The 24,832-nt window shown below is 43.7% G+C and overlaps 1 protein-coding gene across 2 annotated transcripts in view; it reads left to right on the forward strand.

The window, feature by feature from the left end:
• Positions 1 to 20,661, forward strand: part of ZNF71 (zinc finger protein 71) — a 38,420-nt gene extending 17,759 nt beyond the window's left edge. Inside the window, exons 3-4 of one of the 2 annotated variants that reach the window (XM_063088619.1) lie at positions 11,185 to 11,311; positions 19,100 to 20,661. In XM_063088619.1, coding sequence (XP_062944689.1) covers positions 11,185 to 11,311; positions 19,100 to 20,583 — 1,611 coding nt within the window. In that variant the 3' untranslated portion in view covers positions 20,584 to 20,661. The remainder of the gene's footprint in view (positions 1 to 11,184; positions 11,312 to 19,099) is intronic. The other variant, XM_063088620.1, reaches the window with a different exon arrangement.
• Positions 20,662 to 24,832: the final 4,171 nt, after the last annotated feature.

Here is a 24,832-nt window from a genome sequence, read left to right on the forward strand (position 1 = left end):
AGTGGCGTTGAGCCCCCACGACCGGCCAGCAGCAGCAGTCCTCCCTTAAGAGATGGCCAGAGGAAGGTCCACAAGTTTCCCGGCTGCCTGAGGCCCAGTGGCCACCTTTTCCACCTCAGCTACTCCGCGCCAGCCGCCGCAATCTTGCCCCAACTCCTGACTGGGTTTAAAATGCCACTACTCCGTCGGTGTAACCTCTCCTGCCTCAGTTTCCCCTCTCTGTGAGAGGGAGAGGCTCATAAAAATGCCTACCTGGTAGGGTTATTTTGAAGATGAAATGAGATGATGCTTGTAAAACATGCTTAATGAACGTTCATTGTTAATTTTTACTAAATCTGAGTTGGGGTGGAAGAAACCCTGTACCAATACCTTGTCTATCTTACTCGGAGCTGTATTCCCAGTGTCTGGCATATAGTAGGCACTTAAGAAATATTGGTCGAATGAGTAGGTGAAATACCTGTGTGTTTCCAGGAACCATCAATGAAATGTATTTAGAATACATCACAAAATGTATTAGATATCATTGATCTAGAATTCTTGTTTGGGGGAAAAATTCAACCATGCTTTTCTGGTAGCCCAGTGTAGATTAAAACACCAGCTAAATTTCTGATCCAGTTATGTTTTGCAGGGTAACAAACCATCTCAGAACTTAGTGGCTTAAATACAATTTATTACTGTTCATCATGGTTCTGGGGATTTGTGAGCTCAGCTGGGTGGTTCTTGTTTGGTGTCACTTGTGTGGTGGTGGTTGGATGGCAGCTGGGGTGGAGTAATCTGTTGGCTTCTTCACTCACATATCTGTCTCTTGAGCTGGCATGGATGGAACAGCTGAGGGCTTGGTGGCATCTTTTTTTCTCCACATGGCTTTCTCATGTGGCTGCTTGGGCTTCCTCACAGTATGGCACCTGAGTAATCAGTTGTTTTTTGTGATGACCGGCTTCTCCCAGAACAAGTGCTCCAAGAGGCCCAGGCAGAAGCTAGAGGGCTTCCATGATCTAGGCCAGGAGTCTCTGAGTATCACTTCTGCCAAATTCTATTGGTCAAGCAAGTTCCCAAGGCCAGCCCATATTCAAGGGTAGGGGAATTGGACTCCATTAGCAAAGCATTTGCAGCGATCTCTAATCTACCCCATTATCCATTTTCTATTAAAAGTGACTTATACTGAAAGAAACTGCGAAAATAGGTAACACCTGCATTTCCCATGCTTCGGAGGCAGACTTGGCATTTCTAATTCACAACCCCAAGAATGAATTGAGAGTTGAGAGTATGAGAATCCTGTGTGTATATTCAGTTTGGGCAGATGGCCAAAGCAGGTGGTGTTTCTGTATCTTCTCATCCTACACAATTGTTTTCTCAGGCACGCTCAGGCCACCGTGCAAGAAATTTAAAGATTCAGACATTTGTTCTACAAATATTTGTTGAGGACCTGCTATGTGCCGGGCACTATTCTAGGACCTGAGGATTCAGCGGTGGACCAGGAGACAGTCTCACAACGTCCTTGTGAATTAGACACTTGTAATCCCCATTTAACAGAGGAGGAAACTGAAGAACGGAAAAGTCAGGTGATAGAAAATGTTAATGTTACACATATAGCTAGTAAATGGCCAAGCCAAAGTTTGAAAGCAGGTCTTTATACCTCTCAACCACATGCCCTTAATCAAGAACTGTTCTGCCTTTCATTACTAAAAAAAAAGAAGTACACACTCTCCCCGTATTAATTACCTATTACTGCATAACAGATTACCTGTAATCTCAGCAGCTTAAAGCAACAGATATTTATTATCTTATACAGTTTCTGAGTGTTGGGAATTGAGAAACATCTTGGCTAAGTGGTTGTAGCTCAGGGTCTTCACAAGGTTGTAGCCTTCAGGAGCTGGAGAATCACTTCTCATGCACCTGGATGTTGGTAGGAGGCCTCAGTTCCTCACTGGCTGTCAGCTGGCGGCTTCAGTTGCTGGTCAGGTGAGCCTCTCCAGAGAACTTCTCATAACATGGTAGGCCTTCTCCCAGACTGAGTGATCCAAGAGAGAGAATGAGAATATGTGTAAGACGGAAGTTGCAGTCTGGATAACTTTTTCATCTTTTTCTCTTTTTCCAAAATTTTTAAGTTGTGGTGAAATACACACCCACACATGATAAAAAATGTGCCAACTGAACCATTATTAAGTGTACAGATCATGAGTATTAAATAATTCATGTTGTGCAACCATCACCACTATCCATCTCCGAAACTCTTTTTATTTTGCAAAACTGAAACTCTGTACCTATGAAACAATAATTCCCTATTTCCCCTCCCCACCACCCCTGGCAACCACCATTCTACTTTCTGTCTCTTTGATTTTGACTGCTCTAGGTACCTCATTGCTATGGTTTGAATGTTTGTGCCCTCCCAAACTCATGTGGGAGCTTGATCACCATGTGTCAGTGTTGAAAGGTGGGGCCTTTAGGATGCCATTGGATCATGAGAGCCATGCCCTCATAAATGGATTAATCTGGTAATAGGTTAATGGGTTATCATGGGTGTGGACTGGACTTTGTTAGGAGAGCACATGGACTTGCTGTGGCTTAGCCTCTTGACATGTACTACACTGGCTGCCTTGGAGTCCCCAGCCAAGAAGAATGCCCTCACCAGATGTGCCCCTCGACCTTGGGCTTCCCAGCCTCCAAAACTGTAAGACATAAATTTGATTTTCTTATGAATTACCCAGTTTTGGGTATTCTGTTATGTGCAACAGAAAACTGACCAATACACTCATATAAGTGGAATCATAAAGTATTTGTCTTTCTGTGACTGGCTTATTTCACTTATAATGTCCTCAGGTTTTATCTGTGTTGTAGCATGTGTCAGAATTTCCTTCCTTTTGAAGGCTGAATAGTACTTCATCGTATGGATATGTGACATTTTGCCCATTCATTCATCTGTCAATGGACAGTAGGGTTGCTTCTACCTTTGACTATCGTGAATAATGTTGCTGTGAACATGGGTGTACATATAACAACCTTTTCTTAGTAGTGACACTACACTGCTTCTGCTGTATGTGTTGCTCACACAGAACAAACTATTGCATAGTGTGGGAAAGGGCTACATAAGGCTGTGAATACCAGGAGTTGGGGATCATTTAGTGCCATTTCAGGGGCTGCTAATGCACACATTCACACATATACGGAAAACAGAAACATATACATGACATCACTACTCTGGGACAGCTGCTGTTAACATTGTGGTACATTTCCTTCAGATTTTTTTTTTTTTTTTGTCTGTGCATTGTGTTTATGTGGTTGAGATAAAATGGTTTGTGTGATTTTGGAAACCTACGAGCAGCTCCACGTTGGAAATCTCTGCATAATCTTTTTTGAAAATGGCTGCATAGTCATACATGGAGATGGCCCCTATTTAATCAATCCCATGCCATGGATATTTTTTCCAAAGACTAGCCATTATAAATAAAATGGGATAGACATCTTTGTGCATGAAGCCTTACCCAATTTTTTGGACTATCTTGTTGGGGTAGTTTCAAAAATAAAAGGTCTGAACATTTTTAAATCATAAAATGTATGTCATTAACCTTTTAGTTGAAGAAATAATAGATGCATTTGGTAAAAACTTAAACCACTGAAAATTAGTAAACTGGGAAAAGGAATTCTCCTTTTCTGCCTCCTCATCCTGAAGCCGCCGGCATCAACTGCCCTTGCCAGTGTCTTTTTTTGTTAAGAGCTTATTGAGGTATAATTCACATACCTTAAAATCCACCCATATAAAGTGAGATGGTAAAGTTCAGTAATTTTTAGTTTATTCATAGAGTGTGCAACCATCACCACAATCAATTTTAGAAAATTTTTTATCACCCCTGAAAGAAACTCCATACCCATTAGCAGTCACTCCCCATGTCTCCCCCAAACCTGTATCCCCTAGGCAACCATTAATCTACTTTTGATCTATAGATTTACCTATTCTGGATATTTCATATAAGGGGATCATACAATATGTGGTCTTTTGCATCTGGCATCTTTCACTTAGTATAATGTTTTCAAGATCCAGCCATGTTGTAGCATGTGTCAGAATTTCATTCCTTTTCCATTTGCAACAACATGGATGGACCTTGAGAGAATTATATTAAGTGAAACAAGTCAGGCACAGAAAGAGAAATACCACATGTTCTCACTTATTGGTGGGAGATAAAAATAAATAAATAAATTCACACACACACGCACACGCACACGCACACGCGCGCACACACACACAAAGAACCAGGGAGGAGAAAAAGACATAACAATTACAATTCCTTGAAGTTGGCATGACAAGCATACAGAAAGGACATTGTTGTGTGGGAGAGGGGAGAGGGAGGAGGGAGGGAGGTTTTGGTAATGGGCCCCAATAATCAACCACATTGTATATCGACAAAATAAAAAAAAAAAAAAAGAATTTCATTCCTTTTTATGGCCAAATCATTTTCAGATATATGGACAAATCACATTTTATTTATCCATTCATCAGTTGATGGGCATTTATATTGTTTCCACTTTTGGACTAGTAATGGATGATGCTGTGAGCATGTGTGTACAATTTTTATATGGACACGTTTTTCACTTTTCTTGGATATACAAGAAGTGCTAGGTCGTATGGTAACTCTGTATTTAACCATGTGAGGAACTAGCAGACTGTTTTCCAAAGCAGCTGCATCATTTTACATCCTCACCTGCTGTGTATTCTTACCAGTTTCTTGCATACACTTCCAAAGAGTTTGTGCCTATGTGGGCACGTATTTATAGATATTCTTTATTATCTTCTTTTATGGAAATTTTAACAAACTAGACACAATGTTCTGGGCATTGATTTTTTTTTTAAAACAGTATATTCCAGAAATCATTCCATATCAGCAGCTAACAAGCTGCCTTGTTCTTTTGTTATGGTTGTGTGTACTCCGTTGTGATGGATGTACTGACTTAACTTATCTGTCCCCTACTGATGGACATTTGGGATGTTGTCAACCTTTTTGCTTCTTCATCTGATACCACAATAAATATCCTTATATGTGTATGCATGTTAATATGTCTGATTTATGTATGAACTGTTTGTACAAAAGATTTGTGAATTTTAGTTTGGATAGATTTTGCTAAATGACTCTCCATAGATATTGTACATTCTATGCTCCTATCAGGAATGTTTGTGAGTGGCTGTTTCCTCCATACTTTTGACCACACAATGTAATTATCAAACCTTTGATCTTTCCCAATCTAATAATCTAATGCTTCTTTCTGTAGTTTTGGTTTGCAGTCGTTTTTGTTTTGCACTGTTTTAAGGAATGCAATAGTATTTCTTTTTCCGTGAAAAGCCATTTGTATTTCTTGTTCTGTGAACTGTCTGTTTATGACATTTACCATTTTCTTTTGGTTTTGGTCTTTATCTCATTGATTTATAGAAGTTACTTTTATATTTAGGCTGTTTGTTCTTTGTCATATGTATTACGAACGTTTTTCTCTAGGTTGTCATTTCCCTATGTTTATGATCATTTTTGCCATTCAGAAATTTTTATTTTAGTTTTTTAGCTTATCAGCTTATTTTTTTTATGGCTTCCAGGGTTCATTTGACTTAGAAAAGCCTTTCACAGGCTCTAATCATTTTTGGTTTTTTAATGTTATGTTTTCTTCTATTATTGTGAAGGTTTAATTTTTTCCTGAAAGTGTTTAGCTTATCTGGGCTTTTTCAAAAGTTAATGTAAGCAGTAAGATCCAAATTTATTTTCCAAATGCCTAGCCAGTCCCCCTCTGCCCAGGAATTTGTTCAACCCATCTTATTCCCTCTGTTTTGAAACCATATTCATTTGAGGTGGCAGAAACTTGCCTGTCAGGCACCCGAGCCTGGCCCTTGCTTACAAACAGAAATAACTTTCTCTGTTTGTATAGGCCCCAGAGAGTTGTTTCGTAAATACATTTTGAATGGAACACACTATAAGCTTCAAGGCATCTCTGGGTCCTCTTTTCACTGCCACAAGCTTCTCTGTTTCACGGACTTGGGCCCAGTTTGGCAGGTTCCCTGGGATCTGGATGGTGTCAAAGTCTTTTCCCCATAGCTTCCAGGATAAAGGCCAGACTCCTTTACTAGGCAGATATATCATCCCTAAGCATCCTGGCTTCTGCATTCGTTCATTCAACACATGTTTATTGAGCATCTATTGTATGTCAGATGTGGTTCTGGGTGCTGGGGATTTGGCAATAAAAAGACCTGCTTCAGTCCCACAGGGGAGATAGACAAGGCACCAATTGTATCAGTGACAGTCTAGGTTTGGCTGCTGTAACAAGAGATTCTAAAATACTCCAAGCAAGATGGGAGTCTTCTCCTGTCTCATGCAGCAATCTGGGGACAGCTCCAGAGTGCAAGGTTTCACTCTTGCCTAAATGGTCCAAGTCACTGCCCCAGCTCCACCAGCTAGGCCACAGGAAGTGGGGAAAAAGCAGGTGAAGTCCATGTGCTTTCCATTTAAGGGAAAGACCTGGAAGTCTCATGCTCACTCTTCCTTCTTCCCATTGGCCAGCTCCTGTCACATGGCCCCAGGTAGCTGCAAGTGGGGCTGAGAAATGTAGTTTTTGTCATGCCCAGCCACCACATGCTCAGCTATTACCTTCATGACTGTAGGAGAGCAGAGCAGGATATTGGGGGAACTGCCTAAAGTTTGTTACACAAATTCGCAATATAATTTCAAATAGCGTTAGGTGCTATGATGAAGTTATAACAAGATGGGGTGATAGAGAATGATGTAGGATTATTTTATCTTGGGGAATCCAGGGAGGTGCCTCTGTGGAATCATTTTAGTGAAGTCCCCTCCATCCCCCAGTCCAAGTCCCACCTTCCCTGCCAAGGGCTTCCTCACCTTGTTGTCCACTCCAGCCCTTTCTCTGCCTGGTAGCCAGAGTGCACTTTTGTTTTTATTATAATTTTTTTTTATTATGGTGAAATATATACACCATAAAATTTACCATCTTAACCTTTTTAAAGTGTATAGTGTGCTATACAAAGTTTATGGGAGGCCATTATTTTGGACTAGTCTCCTGCCCTAGGCTCCAGCAGACCAGACCGAACCAGAATGGAGTCACTTGTGCTAAGTGCCATGTAGTCAAACTGCACTTTGAAATGGGCCAGTTTTCCAAAAAATAGGAGATACCAGTCAACTTGAGTTGGCATGAAAAGGAAGTCCCCTCTGCTTTAACCCTATAAAGAAAGTAACTTTGAAATGACCAGTCCGCTTTTTGTTCTTTCTGTTTTCTTCAGCCATTTTCTGCCTATAAAGCCAACCTCTCCTGCTCAGCTCATTGGAACACTCTATCTTACAGAATGAGGTGTTGCCAGACTCTAGAACTACAAATAAAAGCTAATCAGATCTTTAAACTAAATATGTTGTACTTTTGTCTTTTGACGAGTGGCATTAAGTACATTCCCATGGTTGTGCAACCATCTCCCCCGTTCATCTCCAGAACTATTTCATCTTGTAAAACTGAAACTCTGTACCCATTCAACGAAAACTCTCCATTTCTCCCTCCCCAGTCCCTGGCACCCACCATTCTACTTTCTATCTCTATGAATTTGACTCCTATAGGTACCTCATATAATTGGAATCATGCAGTTTTTGTCTTTTTGTGACTGGCTTATCTCAGCATGACATCCATGTTGTAGCACGTGTCAGAATTTCCTTACTTTTTAAGGCTGAATAATATTCCATTGTATGGAGAGACCACGTTTTGTTTATCGATTCATCTGTCAATGGAAACTTGGTTTGTGCCCACCTTTTGGATATTGTGAATAATGGTGCTATAAACATGGGTGTGCAGATACTGAGTACACTTTTTAAATCATAAATTAGATCATGTCACTGTCCTGCTCAAACCTACCAAAGAATGAATAAGAAAGAGCCAGCTTAGCAGAGACCTGAAGGAAGAGCATTCTAGGCAGGGGGAACAGCAAGTACAAAGGCCCTGGGGTATATTCAAGGAGCAGAAGGCAAGCCATTGGGGCTGGAACAGAGCACATGAGAGGAGCAGGTGTGGGGAAAGGGTTGGGGGATTCGGGGGTCAGAATCAAGACTTCACATTTGGATACTGCAAGTTTTCAATACCCATCTCTCTGGCTGGTTTATGAGAGGCAGTAACATATACATGTGTGAGGAGCCAGGCTCTAGAGTCAGCTCTCTTTGCTCAAAGCCAGGTTGTCCCACTTACTAGCTGTATGATCTGGTCCAGAGACCTATGCTTTCTGTACCTTGGTTCCCTTGGTTACCTTCTAGCCTTACTGCAGTGCCTCCTATTGTCAGAGCCTAGTGGGGAGTCAGCTGATAAGGCAGAAATACCTGATTGCAGAGGTAAAGCCCCTGCATCACAGTTCAGAGTATAGGAGGGTGGCTTTGGGGATGAAAGACGATAGCTCATACACAGGCATAATATGATTATAATAATGTTAGTGCCTATGTTATAGGTCTGTTTTGAATTTATAAATGAATCAATATGTGTGAAACATTGTATTAGTCTCCTGGGGCTGCTGTAACAAAGTACCACAGACTATATGGCTTAAACAACAGAAATTTATTCTCTCATAGTTATGGAGGCTGGAAATCTGAGATCAAAGTGTGAGCAGGGCCAGGCTCCCTCTGGAGGTGCTAGGGAAGGATCTGTTCCAGGCCTATTCTCTACCTGCTGGTGGTTCACTGGCTTATCGTAGCAGCACTCCATTCTTTTTTTTAAAAATTAACTTATTTTTTTTTTACATTCTAAGAGGTTGTCAGGGAGCAGTTGGGGGAGGGGGAGGGGAAAGTGAGGGGGATAGGGTGGGAGGAGGAGGAAGGGGGGCATGGTCAAGGCCCATAGCACCCCCTCATTCTGGGGGAGGAGTGCAGGGGCTTCCAGCAGCAGCTTAGCTGTGGCTGGGCTGGATGCGGACTTTGGGGTGTATGACTGAGGCCCTCGAAGCACCCTTACTCCCCGCCGCCACTTGGGAGCTTGGGGCACTTCCAGCAGTGGCTTGGTGGTCATGCTGGGCTGGATGCAGATGTCGTAGGGGGAGGTGTGGCTGAGGCCTTCGAAGCATCCCCTCCCCTTGGGAGTGTCGGGGACTTCCAGTCCTTGTAGGTTTTATAGGTGTTTTTTGGTGGTGTCAGACCTTTAATGGTTAATATCAGAACTTTGTCTCTGGTCTGTGGGTATTTTGTTGTTTTTTTTCAGTTCCGTGTTGGATCATTTGCTATTCTTACCACTTAAACTCTGCACTGGAACTAATTTGTTGTCCTTTGGTTACTTCTAAAATGGGGGAACTTCCTGTGGGAACCAGCACTTGAGCCCTGTAGTTGGGCTAAATTGCTTTGCTGCTGATTCTCTGGTGAAGGCTTTTTGTGCAGCTCAGGTTTTAATTGTTGACCCTGTAAGCACTTCTGGGTCTTGAGAGGTCTGGTACACCTGGGTTATGTGGAAATTCTAGTCTGGACCCGAGTCTTTTCAGCAAACTGCACCCCATACAGTTCTATATTCCTGACCAGTCTCCACTGGGTGGTCCTGTGCTGATTGGAGGGCAGATCAGCCGTCCATGTTGTGCCCCAGTGTTCCCCCAGAGGGCCTGTCTCCCCTACTGCCCACACTCCAAACACTTACTATGGGATGGGCCATGCACGAGTTCCTTGCGATGGCTCACCAGCCTCTGAGTGGCTCCTTTTTTCAGTTGTCTGTGGCCCCTCACTCCTATGTGGGTCCATGGGAACCCTGTTACTGGTCTTGCTGGCCTGGGGACCACCAAGGCCTTCTTCTCCCCTGCAGCCTCCAAGCAACTTCATATGAAGGGCACAGCTGTGGCTTTTGTCAAGCTCTTGCTCCATGTGCTCACCAGGGCCAGCCCTGAAGTGGTCAGGGCTTGAAATGGTTGGAGTGGTCCTTTCTTCTCTCATTGTGGCTTCTCTTGCCTTCAAGAACTCCGTAGGTCTCTCCTCCTCTTCCCCTGAGATCTAGTGGTCCCATCTTGGCACTTTTTGCTTTTTAACAGTTGTAAATTGGTTGATTGTAAGAGAGGGTGATGCTGGGTACCATCTATTCCACCATCTTGATTGGAAGTCAACTCACAGAATTTTAGACATGATTGTGGTGGCTGAGAAGTCCTATGATCTACATCACTCCACTCTTCACACAGCTTTCTCCCTGTGTGCACATCTGTTTCTGTTCAAATTTCTCCTTTTTATGTCACCAGTCATAATGAATTAGGGGCCCACCCTACTCCAAGATGATCTCATCTTAAGTAATTATATCTGCAATGACCGTATTTCCAAATATGGTGACATTCTTAGGATTATGAATTTTTTGTGTGTGTTGGGGGGGATATAATTCAACCCATAACGACCACTTAGAATAGTCCCTGGCACATAGCAACTGCATAAGAAATGAGAGGTATTGTGACTAGGGGCATTGATGTTATCATCTACCATACTCTGCCATATTTATTTAGTCCACAAGTTTTATGGCATCGACCAGGAAGGTACAGCTTCTACAACAGGGACTTTTCGCCATTCCCCAACAGTCTAATCTGCCTTTTAAGCCTTGGGTCTTGATCCAAACTTGAATCTTCCCCCAAGGACCCAACCACCAATCTCCCCATAGACTGTACTCATTGTCACTTTTTTGAAGTCTTCCCAAACACCTCCTAAGGCTGCCATTACTCAGGTGCCTTTAGAACTTTCTCCATACCTTTATGATTGCATTTACCAAATTACAGGTGTTTTAGTCTGCCTCTCCCAGGAAGAACTAGTTCTTGAACCTTCCATGTCTGTATCCCAGAACCTGGCTCAGTGCCTGGCACTTAGTAGGGCCTCAGAAAAGTTAATTACAGTACTGGATTCCGTCTAGGGTTCTGCCTTTGCTGTGCTTCTAATACATGTGTAGATTCACAGAGTTATGATCATTTTGCCTTTGGTTCTTTCCATCTAGTTCTCAGATCTGTGACTTTCTTCCCAGACTGTCTCATATTTGTGAGAGTACCACCCCAATATAATTAGACAATGAGAAAACTGTGAGTGGTCCCTTTAGAATGCTGTACCTTGTTGAAATCACTTTAAGTACACCCTGTCCACCTTCCCTAAATCCTCTCAGCTTTTCTAATCATTTCTCCAGACCTCTGTAAGGCAGGCCCTGCGGTGAGCGGATGTGGGTTTCCTCTTACAGGAATCAGTGACATTCAGGGACGTGACTGTGGACTTCACCCAGGAGGAGTGGCAGCAGCTGGAGCCTGCCCAGAAGGATCTATACAGGGATGTCATGCTGGAGAACTACAGGAACCTGGTATCACTGGGTAAGGGGGCAGCTTTGTTGAGTTATCCACTGTTGGCTCATAACTTGAGAGCCACAAAAAGATAAGAAAAGAGATTGACAGGTTTGACTACATAGAGACTTTTAAAAAATGACTCTACTTGAAGCCAAAAAATAAAGTTGATAGATGATGACATGGGGCATAATACTTCTCATATATATAATGCTCAAAGGGTCATAATTATATAAAGAGCTCCTAGGAATAAATGAGTAAAAGACTAAATGAATGATAGAAGAATGGACCAAACTTATAAGCTTACAATTCATAGATGTAGAAATAAACAAGGTTACACTCTATGAAAGTGTTTTTTAACCTTACTAATAGAGAATACAAATTGAGATCAGTTTTTGCCCATGAGATACAAGAAGATTAAAATGAGTGAAAATAGCCGGTAATAAGATATAGGGAAAGAGACTCGTTTTAGGAGTAAAAGTTAGAACAACTCTTTTGGAGGGCAATTTGGCATTATCAGTCAAATTTTGAACAATTTTAGCTTATGGGATCTATCTTTTAGAAATACTCTCATAAGTGTGCAAAGTTTTACATGGGAAGAAAAAGAAAATTTCCTAAATGCCCAGCCATACACAACTGACTAAACATTTAAGGTGTATCAATATAATGGAAACTGTGTAGCTTGTCAAAGCTGAGGACTCTTTGTATGGAAAGATGTCCCATGACATACTGTTAGGTAAAAACACTCACTTCCAGAACTAGAGTGTGGTCTCAATTCTTGAACAGCATTTTTTGAGGTACAATTGACCTACAGTTAACTGCACACATTTAAAGTGAACAGCTTGATGCATTTTTACATATGGTATACCCAGGAAACCATCACTGTGATCAGGATAATGAACATATTCATCACCCCAAAAAGTTTCCTACTGTCATTCTCAGGCAACCACTGGTCTGCTTTATGTCACTGGAGTTTGCATGTTCTCGAATTTTACATAGGTGGAACCATACAGTATGTTCTGTTTTTCTGGTCTGACTTCTGTGATTCAGCATTGTTATTCTGAGATTCACCCATGTACCAATAGTTCATTTCTTTTTATTGCTGTGTCTTATTCTGCTGTCTGGGCATACCATAATTTGTTTATGCACATTCACTTGTTGAGGAACATTGGGTTGTTTCCAGTTCTGGGCTATTACAAATAAAGGTGCTCTGAACCTCTGTGTACAGGTGTTTGTGTAGACATACTTTTCTTTCTCTTGAGTAAATACCTAGGAGTGGAAACTGGATCATATGGTATGTGTATATTTAACTTTCTAAGAAACTGTGGAACTGTTTTCCAAAGCAGTTGTACCGTTTTACATTTCCACTGGCAGTGCCCAACAATTCTAGTTCTCCATCTTTTTAGTTTTAGCTCTTCTTATAGGTGTGGTCTCATCACACTGTTGTTTTCATGTGATATTGACAATCTTTTCATGTGTTTATTTGACATATGTATATTCTCTTTGCTAAAGTATCCATTCAAGTCTTTTGCCTGATTTTTTTTTAGTTGAATTATTTCCTTATTATTGAGTTTTGAGAGTTCTTTGTATGTTCTTGATATGAGTCCTTTATCATATATGCTGTGCAAATATTTTCTCCCGTTTTGTGGGTTGTCTTTTCACTTTCTTGATGCTGTCATTTGAAACACAAAACTTTAATTCTGACATAGTACAATTTATCTATTTTGTTGTTGTTGCTTGTATTTTTGGTGTCATAACCTAACCTAAAGTCACGAAGATTTACTCCTGTGTTTTCTTCTAAGAGTTTTATTGTTTTAGCTCTTTATTTAGGTCTTTGATCCATGTTGAGTTTGTTTTTGTGAATGATGTAAGAAAGGGATCCAACATTGATTTTTTTGCATGTGGATATCCAGGTGCCCTACACTGCTGAAGAGCAGAAGTTTTTAATTTGATGAAGTCCAATTTGTCAGTTTTTTCTTTTATGTATCCCACTATTGCTGTCATATCTGAGAAATCTTTGCCTATCTCAAGGCCACAAAGGTTTTCTTCTGTAAGATGTATAGTTTTAGGTTTTATATTTTGTTCTCTTTGTATATATGATACAAAGTATTAACCCCAACTTTCTTTTCTTTTTTGGCAAATATATGTCCGGTTGTTCCAGCACTCTTTGTTGAAAAGACTGTTCTTTCTCCAATGAATTGCCTTTGTTCCATTGTCAAAAATCAGTTGTTTATACATGTGTAGGTTCAATTCTGAGCTGTATTCTGTTCCATCAATACCAAGTAGTCTGATCCTTTCAAATCATACATTTATGACTTGTGCTCAATGTAGAATGATTTATTCTCCACAAGACCATTCTGAGTGTTCTGCTGAAGGCTCCACTAATTACAAGGTTTTCCAGTTTGACTGGTAGAAAAAGGCACTATTCTCAGCCTAGTGTGAGCTCTGAGCACTGTTTTCAAATCCTTTAGGGTGTTCCCCCCCCCCCCCCCCCCAGTGCTGGGCAATTTTCTGATATGCATGTTCTGGTCAGTCATCTTCTGGATACTGGAGGGAGACCCTTGCAGATATCTGGAACATTCTATGCCGCTTTCTCTCCTCCAGTACTTTGTCCTGTGAACTCTGCTTGCTTTGGTCTCTCAGCTCCATCTTCTCAACTCAGGGAGTCTGCCAGGCTGTGCCTCAGTTTCCTCTCCCTGTATCCCAACCTGGACACTTTTCAGGCAGTATGCTAGGGCAATTGTAGGGTCCACCTTGTTTAATTCCCATCTCCCTGGGATTATTGCTTTTCATTGCCTGATGTCCAGTGTCTTAAATACCATTGTTTTATATAGTTTGTCCTTTTTTTTCTGGTTGTTTCAGGCTAGAGGGAGTCTTGTCCTTGTTACTCTATCTTGGACGGAAGCCTCATTTGGGCAAAATAAAGTGTGTTCAGGTGTGTTGTTTGTATTTTTTTAAAGGTATGCATTGGGGGAAAAATCCTAAAAAATATAAATCAAACTGTTAACTCAGATGAGTGAAATTACAGAAGACTAGTGTTTTCTGGGTTTTTTTTTTTTGATGCTTGATGTTTTAATGACAAGCTCAAATTACTTCGTACTCAGAAACAATCATAGAAAGACAAAATGGAAAAAGAAACTATGAAGTACAAGAGATTTAGCAACATGAAAAAAAATGCACTCACATTTGGATCAAAAGGAATGAATAGCGTTTTGCGTATTAATAGCTTTTTGTCAAAGTGCCCTCTGCAGAAACCATCCTTGTAACATTTCCCTTGACAGTACATTCATGCACCATTGCTAGCCAAACACATCACCAGACTTTTTGCTCCTTTGCTGACCTGCTTGGTGAAAAGTGATGTGACAGGTCATCGTATTGTCTGATGTTGAGCTGTGTTTTCACAGCTTTTTGTGGTTAAGAGCTGTGTGTCTGCTGTTTTGCAAGAGATCTCCACTGAAGGGTTTTTTAAAAAATTGATGCATAATAGTTGTAGAGATATATGTGGAAGCTAAAAAAAAAGTTAATCTCATAGAAATAGAGAGTAGAATAGTAGTTACTAGAGGCTGGGAAGAGTAGGGGGGATAGGGAGAGGTTGGTCAAAGGATACAAAAATACAGGTAGAAAGGAGGAATAAATTTTAGTGTTCTCTTGCACTATAGGGTGACTGCAGTTAACAACAATTTGTTGTATAACTTCAAATAATCTGAAGAGAGAAATTTGAATGTTCCAATACTGAAGGGTTTTAATCTACGAAAGAGAAGCTGCTTCCTTTCCCCCTTCCCCCTTGCTGGCATTCTGCCTCCAGCTCTCCTGGCTTCTCGAGTTAATATTCACTCCTCCTTTGTCCATGGGGGATACGTTCCAAGACCTCCAGTGGATTGCTGAAACTGCAGATAGTACTGAATCCTTGCATATTCTAATTTTTCATCTGATAGCCTAGACTGCTACCAACTGACTAATAGGCTGGTAACATTTATAGCGTGGATATGCCGGACAAAGGGATGATTCACATGTGGGACAGAGCTGGATAGCAAGAGATTTTATCACATTACTCAGAACAGCATGCAATTTAAAACTTATGAATTATTTCTACAATTTTCCATTTAATATTTTTGGTCCTTGGTTGACCATGGGTAACTGAAACTATGGAAAGTGAAATTGCAGATAAGGGGGAACTATTGTATTAACAACCAAGACTCTTTATCCCCTCCAGTCTCTGCAGCCATGTGCCAGTTTATATCCCCTGGTGTCTCAGACCCTGTTGGGCCCAGAGCAAACTCACCATCACCCTTCCTTTCTTCTGTCCACTCAGAAGTTACCCATGCTTACTCCACAGCCTTTAGGCCCACTCCACCATCTGTCCTAGCATCTGGGCATTGTGCCACATCCCAAGGTCACTAAACCATGATCGTTCTCCTACCTTAAGTATTTCTCAACTCTTCCCCCAGGATGAGAAAATGATGCATCACAACATAGTGAATCACCAGAACCCATGGCTTGGGGGTCAGGCTGTCAGGGCTGACTCAAATATGCTGTGCCCTTGAGTATCTGACTTCATTCTTGGAATCTCCATATCTTCATCTGTAAAATGGAGATTGTATTAACAGTCCACGACTGTACTCAACTCACGTATGGTTCTGAGGATCTCAAGAGAAGATCTGTGTAAATTGTTCAACACTGTGCTGGGGGCATTGAAAATGCCCTATAAAAGTTTATCTGGTGCCTTCTGGGTGCCGGACACTGCAGGAGGGGCTGGGGATGGGCAAGGTCCTTGTCCTCATGAAGCTCACTTCTCCTGGAGGAGACAGTAAACAGAGCAAGGGACAAGTATAGTTGCCACAGACCTGAGTTCTCATGACAAAACCGGCAAGAGAAAAGCAGGAGGACTCTTCCTTTCTTACATAGGATGGGCGGGGAAGTCCTCCCATGGAGGATTAATGGAAACAGGTCTGAAGGATAGGATAAGAAGGTACAGTCCTGGGAAGGTCTGGGGGGACAGAAGGTGCAAAGGCCCTGAGGCAGGAAGAACATGGTGTGGACAAGTCTATAAGAAAGGAACAAGAGGGTGAGTATGGCCAACACGGAGTGAGGGAGGTGTGGTGGGAGATGCCTTAGAGGCAGGCCTGGATGCTGGCTTTATTCTCAGTGCACTGGGGAAGCCACCAGAGGGTTTATCTGACTCTTCAGAAGATCCCTCTCAGTGGAGAATGCGTTGTGAGGAGGTAAGACTGAGATGGGGAGGTCAGACAGGCGCATGTTGCCTTGTTTCAGGCAAGAAATCCGTGTTGGCTGACGAGCTTGTTGGCAGTGGTGATGGAGAGATTTGGTCTGCTTTCGGCTGTTTTGTGGTCCACAGCAATCCGGTGGTGGGAGGGAAGGGGTGAATCAAGGATGACTGCTAAGTCTCTTCTTTTTTTCAAATTTTATTTTAAAAACTGTGCTAAAATACATGGGACATAAAATTTATCATTTTAACCATGTTTAGGAGTACAGTTCAGTGGCATTAAGAACACTCAGTTTGTTGTGCAACCATCAGCACCATCCATCTCCAGAACTTTTTCGTCTTCCCCAGCTGAAACTCTGCCGTTTTTACACTAATTCCTCATTCCCCGCTCCCTGCGCCCCTCGCACCCACCATTCTACTTTCTGTCTCTGTGAATTTGACTCCTCTAGTTACCTCATGTAAGTGGGATCATACAATGTTTGTCCTATTGTGTTTGACTTATTTTACTAAGTCTTTTTGACATGTCTTTTCTTCTTAAATTTTTTTTTTTTTTTTTGATGGGGAGGTTCTGAAATCACAGGTTTCATATCAAAAGTGTCAGGTTTGGGATATCTAAGAAAGATGCCAAGTGCAGTTTTGAATATTTCTGGGCAGAGCGCTGAGAGGCAGTGTGGGCTGGAGATATATGTTTGGACATCATCAGCATATGGGTAATATTTAAATCCAGACTCCCTTAATGTGGCATTGAAGGCCCAGCATGGTTCAGGGGAGGGGTACCAAATTCAAGAGGCCGTGGGGGCCACCAGGTAGGGCATTTAGTTGGGGGTGAGGGGACTAGCTGCTGCCCCACTCCAGCTTTTTGCCGCCTAATAGGAATGAGGGCTACATATGGCCATACCTTCACATTTTTTGTGAGAAAGCAGCCATGTAGATAACAATGTTTAAATGTTGAGAATGAATCCCATGATGTAGAGTCGGGAACTCAGGAGAGACACCTAGGCTGGAAACTGAAATTTAGAAATTAATAGGATACACATAGAAGGTGACTGAAGATGTGGGCATGGATGTGATTACCCAGGGAGGGATAGACAGGCAAAGAGAAGATGGTCTAGACTCAAGCTCCACGGAACACCTGCTGCCCAAGAACCAGGCAGTGAAGAGTGGAGTAATGGGGGTGACAAAAGCAACCATAATCCCCAAGTCACGTGATTATTGTGGTGCTCAAATGAGACAGACGGTATGTGTTTCATCCTGCCGAACCTGCAGCTGGAATCACCCCACAAGCAGCAGCAGGGCAGTTCCCATGAGGGAGTGTCCCAGATGGAGCCAGTTGGGATTCCAAAGAAAGAAGTACTAAATGCTAAGTTGATCAGTCCAAAGCACTTATTAGGTAAACTTATGTACATAGGGCTGCAGCATATCCTCGCAATGGACAGCAAGAGAAAGGGATGTTCTACCTAGGTATGTCTGCAACGAGGGGTCAGGGTGTGGTATTTGTATGAGGGCTTAAGGAATTTGGTTCAGGGCCAGGGCCAGTTTCTTTCAGTGTTTTGGGTAACAACCTAGATACCTCTGTAAATGCCTGGGAATGTTCAAGGCCAGTTTTGTTTCAAGCCTGCTGGGAAAAAAAAAAAACCCTGCAGCCGGCTGGATCCCAGAGATAGCAAGGCACTCTGTGATTTTTGATCAGGTCACAGAAAGAAAGCGGTGAAACTGAAGAACCTTACACTGATCACTGTTAATGCTGTGGGAGACCTCAGGAGACTTACAGGGGTGTGGGAGGGTTGGAGGAACAACTGGGGCACAGTGAGGCACCAGAGACTAGCGAGAGTGGGAAGCTTGAGGACAGGGGAGGGAATCTGGTATCCAGCACCCAGTGATAACTGTAGTCTCAGGGTGCAGCCACAGCCAGAGAAGTGGGAAAAAGAATACCCAACTTCTCTCTCATGCCACCCTCCAGTCTCCTGTAGGAAACTACCTTTGGCCAAATGCACAGGAAGCCAGTGGACAAAGTCAGCCTCCTGGTGAACAGGACAGAACAGAGAAGGGTGGAGGTTGGACAGTGGTTCAGGGGAAGTGGAGAATAACCAGACAATCGGTATAAATGATGGCTATTATTTTATTTTTATTTCTAATAAAAATCAGTGCTTGAGAAGCATAATTGGTTGGGTATATTCAGGATCGATTGAAGAGGAAACCACCTGACAAATTAGGAGCCTGTCGCATTCATTCGTATTTCAGTTTGTGGGAGCCTTTGCTCCCTCCAGACCCACTCACTTCTGTTGTTTCTTTTTAGGTGTGTCTCTTTTGAGCTCCCAGCTGCCCTTTTCATCCCTCTTCCAAAGGGACATTGCTTGTTGTCTCTGCTTACCTCACATGTCGATTCTACCTCATTAAATCACCATTGCTTCCCTCCTGCCGCCCTTTCCAGTCAACAGGTTATTTGCTAACTCCATTGGTGCCTTGTGTGCATCGTCGTCTTCAGTTTCATTTACCCATTCCTGCTTTGGAAATTCCTTACTCCCAGCATTCTTAAGTGCATGTATTTGCATCTTCTGTTTTAGTTTTAGTTTTTTTTTTTTTTTTTTTTCCAGACTGGGAGACTAGACCTGAAATGAAAGAGTCGGATCCAAAGGAGGACATTTCAGAACACAAACCATCCATTAGCGATGCCACGGAAGGACCCACAAGGAATTGTGCCTGGAGTCCCTCTTTAGGGACATGGAAACTGAGCGGCGGGCTGGAGAGACGGCGGGGAGCTGCAGGGGCTGGGCGCGAGCAGTTGGGAGTTCCCCACGGGAACAGACTCGGCGGGGAGTTAGTGTCCGCCTGGCATGAGCTGAAGGCGTCGACCAACCAGAGCTCTGCCCGGGTGCCACCAGGACTAGAAGAGCCCGCAGAGAAGGGGGCCTGTCTGTTTGTCATGCACGGGAAGAGCTTTTCCAGCACTTCAGGCTTCCGCAGTCCCCCCACGCCCTACTCAGAGAAGAAGTGCTATGATTGCCGCGAGTGCGGCAAGGCGTTCAGCCGGAGCTCGTCGCTGATAAAGCACCAGAGGATTCACACAGGGGAGAAGCCCTTTGAGTGCAACATCTGCGGGAAGCACTTCATCGAGCGCTCGTCCCTCACCATCCACCAGCGGGTCCACACCGGCGAGAAGCCCTACGCGTGCGGGGACTGCGGCAAGGCCTTCAGCCAGCGCATGAACCTCATCGTGCACCAGCGCACGCACACGGGCGAGAAGCCCTACGTGTGTGAGGTGTGCGGCAAGGCCTTCCGCAAGACCTCGTCCCTCACCCAGCACGAGCGCATCCACACCGGGGAGAAGCCCTACGCGTGCGGGGACTGCGGCAAGGCCTTCAGCCAGAACATGCACCTCATCGTGCACCAGCGCACGCACACCGGCGAGAAGCCGTACGTGTGCTCCGAGTGCGGCCGGGCCTTCAGCCAGAACATGCACCTGACCGAGCACCAGCGCACGCACACCGGGGAGAAGCCCTACGCGTGCAAGGAGTGCGGCAAGGCCTTCAACAAGAGCTCCTCCCTCACGCTGCACCAGCGGAACCACACCGGGGAGAAGCCGTACGTGTGCAACGAGTGCGGCAAGGCCTTCAGCCAGAGCTCCTACCTCATCCAGCACCAGAGGTTCCACATCGGGGTGAAGCCCTTCGAGTGCAACGAGTGCGGCAAAGCCTTCAGCAAGAACTCCTCGCTCACGCAGCACCAGCGGATCCACACCGGCGAGAAGCCCTACGAGTGCTACGTCTGCAAGAAGCACTTCACCGGGCGCTCGTCGCTCATCGTCCACCAGATCGTGCACACCGGGGAGAAGCCCTACAAGTGCGGCGAGTGCGGCAAGGCCTTCAGCCAGAGCGCGTACCTCATCGAGCACCAGAGGATCCACACCGGGGAGAAGCCCTACAGGTGCGGCCAGTGCGGGAAGTCCTTCATCAAGAACTCCTCGCTGACGGTCCACCAGAGGATCCACACCGGGGAGAAGCCCTACAGGTGCGGCGAGTGCGGAAAGACCTTCAGTCGGAACACGAACCTGACGCGGCACCTGAGGATTCACACCTGAGGGCGGCGGGGTCCTCCTCCTCGGCGCTTCAGGACCGAAGCCAGATGCGTGGGGTACCTCGTCCATGGGGTCAGTGTGAGAGGTTCCCCGGCTGGAGCACCTGGGAGACTCGGGGTCAGAGGAGGCTTAGGAATGTGGGGGTCATGGAATCCTACGGCTCCCTTTCTGCAGAGCAACAGAAAGCAAGCCCCTCATAGCCTAACATATTTGGAGATATTTTAAGGTTCACCGTAGCTGAACCACGGTTGCAGGTTATGGGAGCTCCAACACAGAGACGCAGGACATCAGGGTTCCAGACACAGCTCTCTGAGTAAATTGCCATGAGAGCTTGGACAGATCACACAATGCCCCTGGTTCCTCAATAGTAAAGTGGAGGTGGCAGAGGGGAGGAGGAGCAGTAACTTGGAGTTGTAATATTCAACTAGAAAGTATGAACAAATTAAGTAAGGACCTCCATGTGCCTGCTGTCGGGTGGGCATCAGGTTGGGTTTGATCCAGGCACTCATCATCAGAGCCACAGCTCTGATTCAACAGATGGACATTGGGACATTTCTCCCTTTGTAATATACATCCTAGAGTCCAGATGTCAGTTTGTCACCATCTGTGAGTTTCCTCAGTGGGTTAAGAGTAGGAGGGGCTTTCTGTCATTCGCCCATCCCAAGTCCCCTCCCCACTGGAGTCTCCCTGGAGTATGTGCTGGAAGCCACCAAGCTAGTAAGCAGTAGAAGTTTGCAAGTTGTTTGTGAAGGGGAAAAAGCTGTTTTTTTCAGAGTGAGCAAATCATAATAACTACTGCTTTGAATGCCAAAGTTTCTTAGAGTGGTCTGTTACATTTAAAAAAAGTAAATAAAGCTTTTAATTAAGGGAGACCATGTCCTTTTAAACAGTGTGTGAAAGATACAGATACCAGTTGTCTGGTCAAAATCAGCTTCAGTGATTGTAAGGGGGAGTGGGAGGGAAAATGGAACACCAGCAGCAGGTTTGATGTTCAGGTTTAAATACTTATGGGATTCCATAAGTATACGAAGGTACTTCAGAAAGTTCGTGGAATGATTCATACTATCTTTCAATTCTATTTTTCCATGAACTTTTTGAAGTACTCCTCACACACATCTGACTGTTTTTGTAGTTATTCTTACAATTAAATGTGAAGGTAACTGTCTCAGTCTGTTTCTGCTGCTATAACAAAATATCTTAGACCGAGTAATATATAAGCAATAGAAATTTATTGCTCACAGTTCTGGAGGCTAGGAAGTTCAAGATCAAGGTCAGGTTCAATGTCTTGTGAGGGCTTGTTCTTCATAGACAGTGCCTTCTATGTGTTCTTACATGGTAGAAAAGGGCAAGCAAGCTCCCTCAGGCCTTTTTTATTTTTTATTTAATTTTTTACTGTGGAAAATATTATAAGATTTGCCATTTTAATCACTTTAAAGCATACAGTTCTGAGGGCCAGCCTGTGGCTCACTCGGTTGAGTGCGGTGCTGATAAAGCATACAGTTCTGTGTAATCAATTCCATTCACAATGCTGTGTAACCATCACCTCTATCTAAACATAAACTCTGTACTCATTAAGTAATAACTTCCCATTATTCCTTCTCCCAGTTTCTGTTAATGTCTAATCTATGAAGGTACTTCAAAAAGTTCATGGAAAAAATATAATTGAGAGATAATATGAATCTTCTCATGAACTTTCTGAAGTACTCTCATACTTCTGTCTCTGAATTTTTTTCTTTTTTTAAATTTATTTTTTCTTAATTCACCCATGATAATTGTGTATATTTATGGGGTACAATGTGGTATTGGGTACATTTATACAGTATGCAGTGATCATATCAGAGCAGTTAGCATATCCAACACCTGCAGGCCTCTTTTATAAGAGCACTAATCCCAGTCACAAGAGCTCTGCTCTCCTGACTTAACCACTTCCCAAAGGCTCTACCTCTTGATACTATTACATTGGGGATTAAGTTTCCAACATATGAATGGGGCGGGGGGTAACATCAACATTCAGACCATATCTGTGCCTTCAAGTGAGTTTTCCAAGGCTGACTTAAAGCTTTGTGTACACATGGAGTTTCCCCCAAAGTCTACCTTCTCTGGGGCCTTTTAGGCCATCCTTTTAATTTTGACATATGATACTACTGGTTACTGATGTCCTGATGTTTCCAAATGTTCCACACTTCCTGACACTGGTGTCTGCAAAGAATAAATTCAATTTTAAAAATCATCTATGTCAGCAAGCACACTTTGGTTTCAAATAGGGAAAAAACCCACTCCACCATGCATAAGCAAGGCAGACGGTTTGTTGAATGCCTGGTAGTCGAGTGGACATCAGGTTGGGCTTGATCCAGGCACTCATCATCGAAGCTACAGCTCTGGTTCTCTGTGAGTCTCTGATTCTCCACCTTTTGGTGTCATCTTCCCCTGGGAGACCATGGTCTCCAGCAGCTTCTCTCAACTACACATTTTCATAGTCACATCCAGTTTGAGAGAGAAGACTTCTTCCATCATTGGGAAGGGGGAAAAAAAAAGTCTAAGCTTCATTCTGTTGGATTCACCCGTGAACTAATCAGGTGACCAGGGAGATGCTATGTGCTGACTGGCTTAGGTCTAGGTCCTGTCCTTATCCCTGAAATAACTGGCAAGGGAGATGGAATTGATTGCCTAGATTGGCCCAAAATCACTGTCCACCCTTGATGTGGGTATGGGGTCAATTCTGCCCAAATCACAGTAGGGGAGAAGTGGCACTATATAGAGAAAGTGACCCTGATGTCCATGTCATCATGCCCTGGGGGTATCGTTTAGAATCAGATGGTTGCTCATCACTCTGACTTAATGTGAGGTCTCACTGTACATAACATTTCCTTGGGGGAAATCCTCTTGTTGCCATATGAGATGAGACCCTCAGTCTCGGCTGTCCTCTGTGCTCCCTTAACTCTACCAAGAGGTTGGGCAGTGCAGCTTGGTCCTTGTTCCTAGGCCAGGTTGGGAGAGTGGTAGCTCTTACAGATAGGGCTGACAGGTACCCAGAGCTGCCAAGAAGTTCAGCCTTCCTGGCATGGCTAACATGCCTGTGTGCCCACATTTCTATTCGTGTTGCAAAACAAAATGTCATCAATGTTACCTGTGTGGGGGTTGGTTGGGAGAGACTAGGGATTATAAACTTTTGTCATGACTTTGCAGATGACTTTGTGACAAGTGAAGACAAGTGTGAAGCATGGTTGGATAGGAGATGAATGAAGAGGAAGAGGATTTTGAACCTAGCTGTGTAATCCCAAGCATGTTTTACTTGACCCCTCTATGCTGCAGTTTCCCCATCTTGAAAATGGGAAAATAGTGAGTCTTCCAAGAGTTTGATGAGTTAGTCAGTGAAGACAAAGCTGCTGTAACAAGTGGACCCAGCAACACAGACTTAGAAAACAAACTCACTCTCAATCTCACTCTCTCTCTGTCTCTCTGTCTCTGTCTCTCCCTCTCTCTCTCTCTACTCCCCTCTCTCTTCTCTCTCTCCTCTCTCTCTGTCTGTCTCAGTCTCTCTTATGTTCAAGCAAAACATCCCAATCCCAGTGTGAGCAATACAGGCTCTGCCCCACATGTTCATTTAGGACACCAGTCCCTTCCTGTTGCTTGACCGTCCCCCAGGTGCATTGTTGATAAAAGTTCTGGTCAGAGCTGAGTTCCAGCCAGCAGGAACAGGGAAGACTGCTTCAAGGAGTCCAGTATCTTAATATCCAGACCAGACAGACATAGTCCATGTCACTTCTGCTCACATTCATTCCATCGGCAGCCAAGTCACTGGCTCCCCTCAGATCTGAAATGTGGTCTTGCCATAAATCCAGGAAGAAGTGGAGACAGCCATTGGACTCCACCTGATAGACCTATTGAATTAGATCAAGTGTCAGAAAGGGGCACGGGACATGGGTCTTTCAATGAAATGAGCATATGGAACCTTGTAACCTTTTAGGCTCTTCTGAGCCATGTGCCACCAATCACTGTCCTCACTTTGTGTGCTTCTTTCTCTATCTCATTACATGTGTCATCCCTTTATCCACCCTCTGTTGCCATCTTTACCCCCCACTCATGAGATGAAACACTCTCTTCCTTCTAGTTCTCATTTCATTCAGTGCCCCTTGGTCCCAGGAAATTAAGACAGAGTGGGGTTAACTGCCGCCTTGGACAGAGAGAAGCCCCAGGGGTCATTTATTCAACAATTATTTATTGAGCACCTATACCATGAGTGACATGATTC

Source organism: Cynocephalus volans, chromosome 3 (assembly GCF_027409185.1).
Source record: "Cynocephalus volans isolate mCynVol1 chromosome 3, mCynVol1.pri, whole genome shotgun sequence".
Classification (NCBI taxonomy): domain Eukaryota; kingdom Metazoa; phylum Chordata; class Mammalia; order Dermoptera; family Cynocephalidae; genus Cynocephalus; species Cynocephalus volans.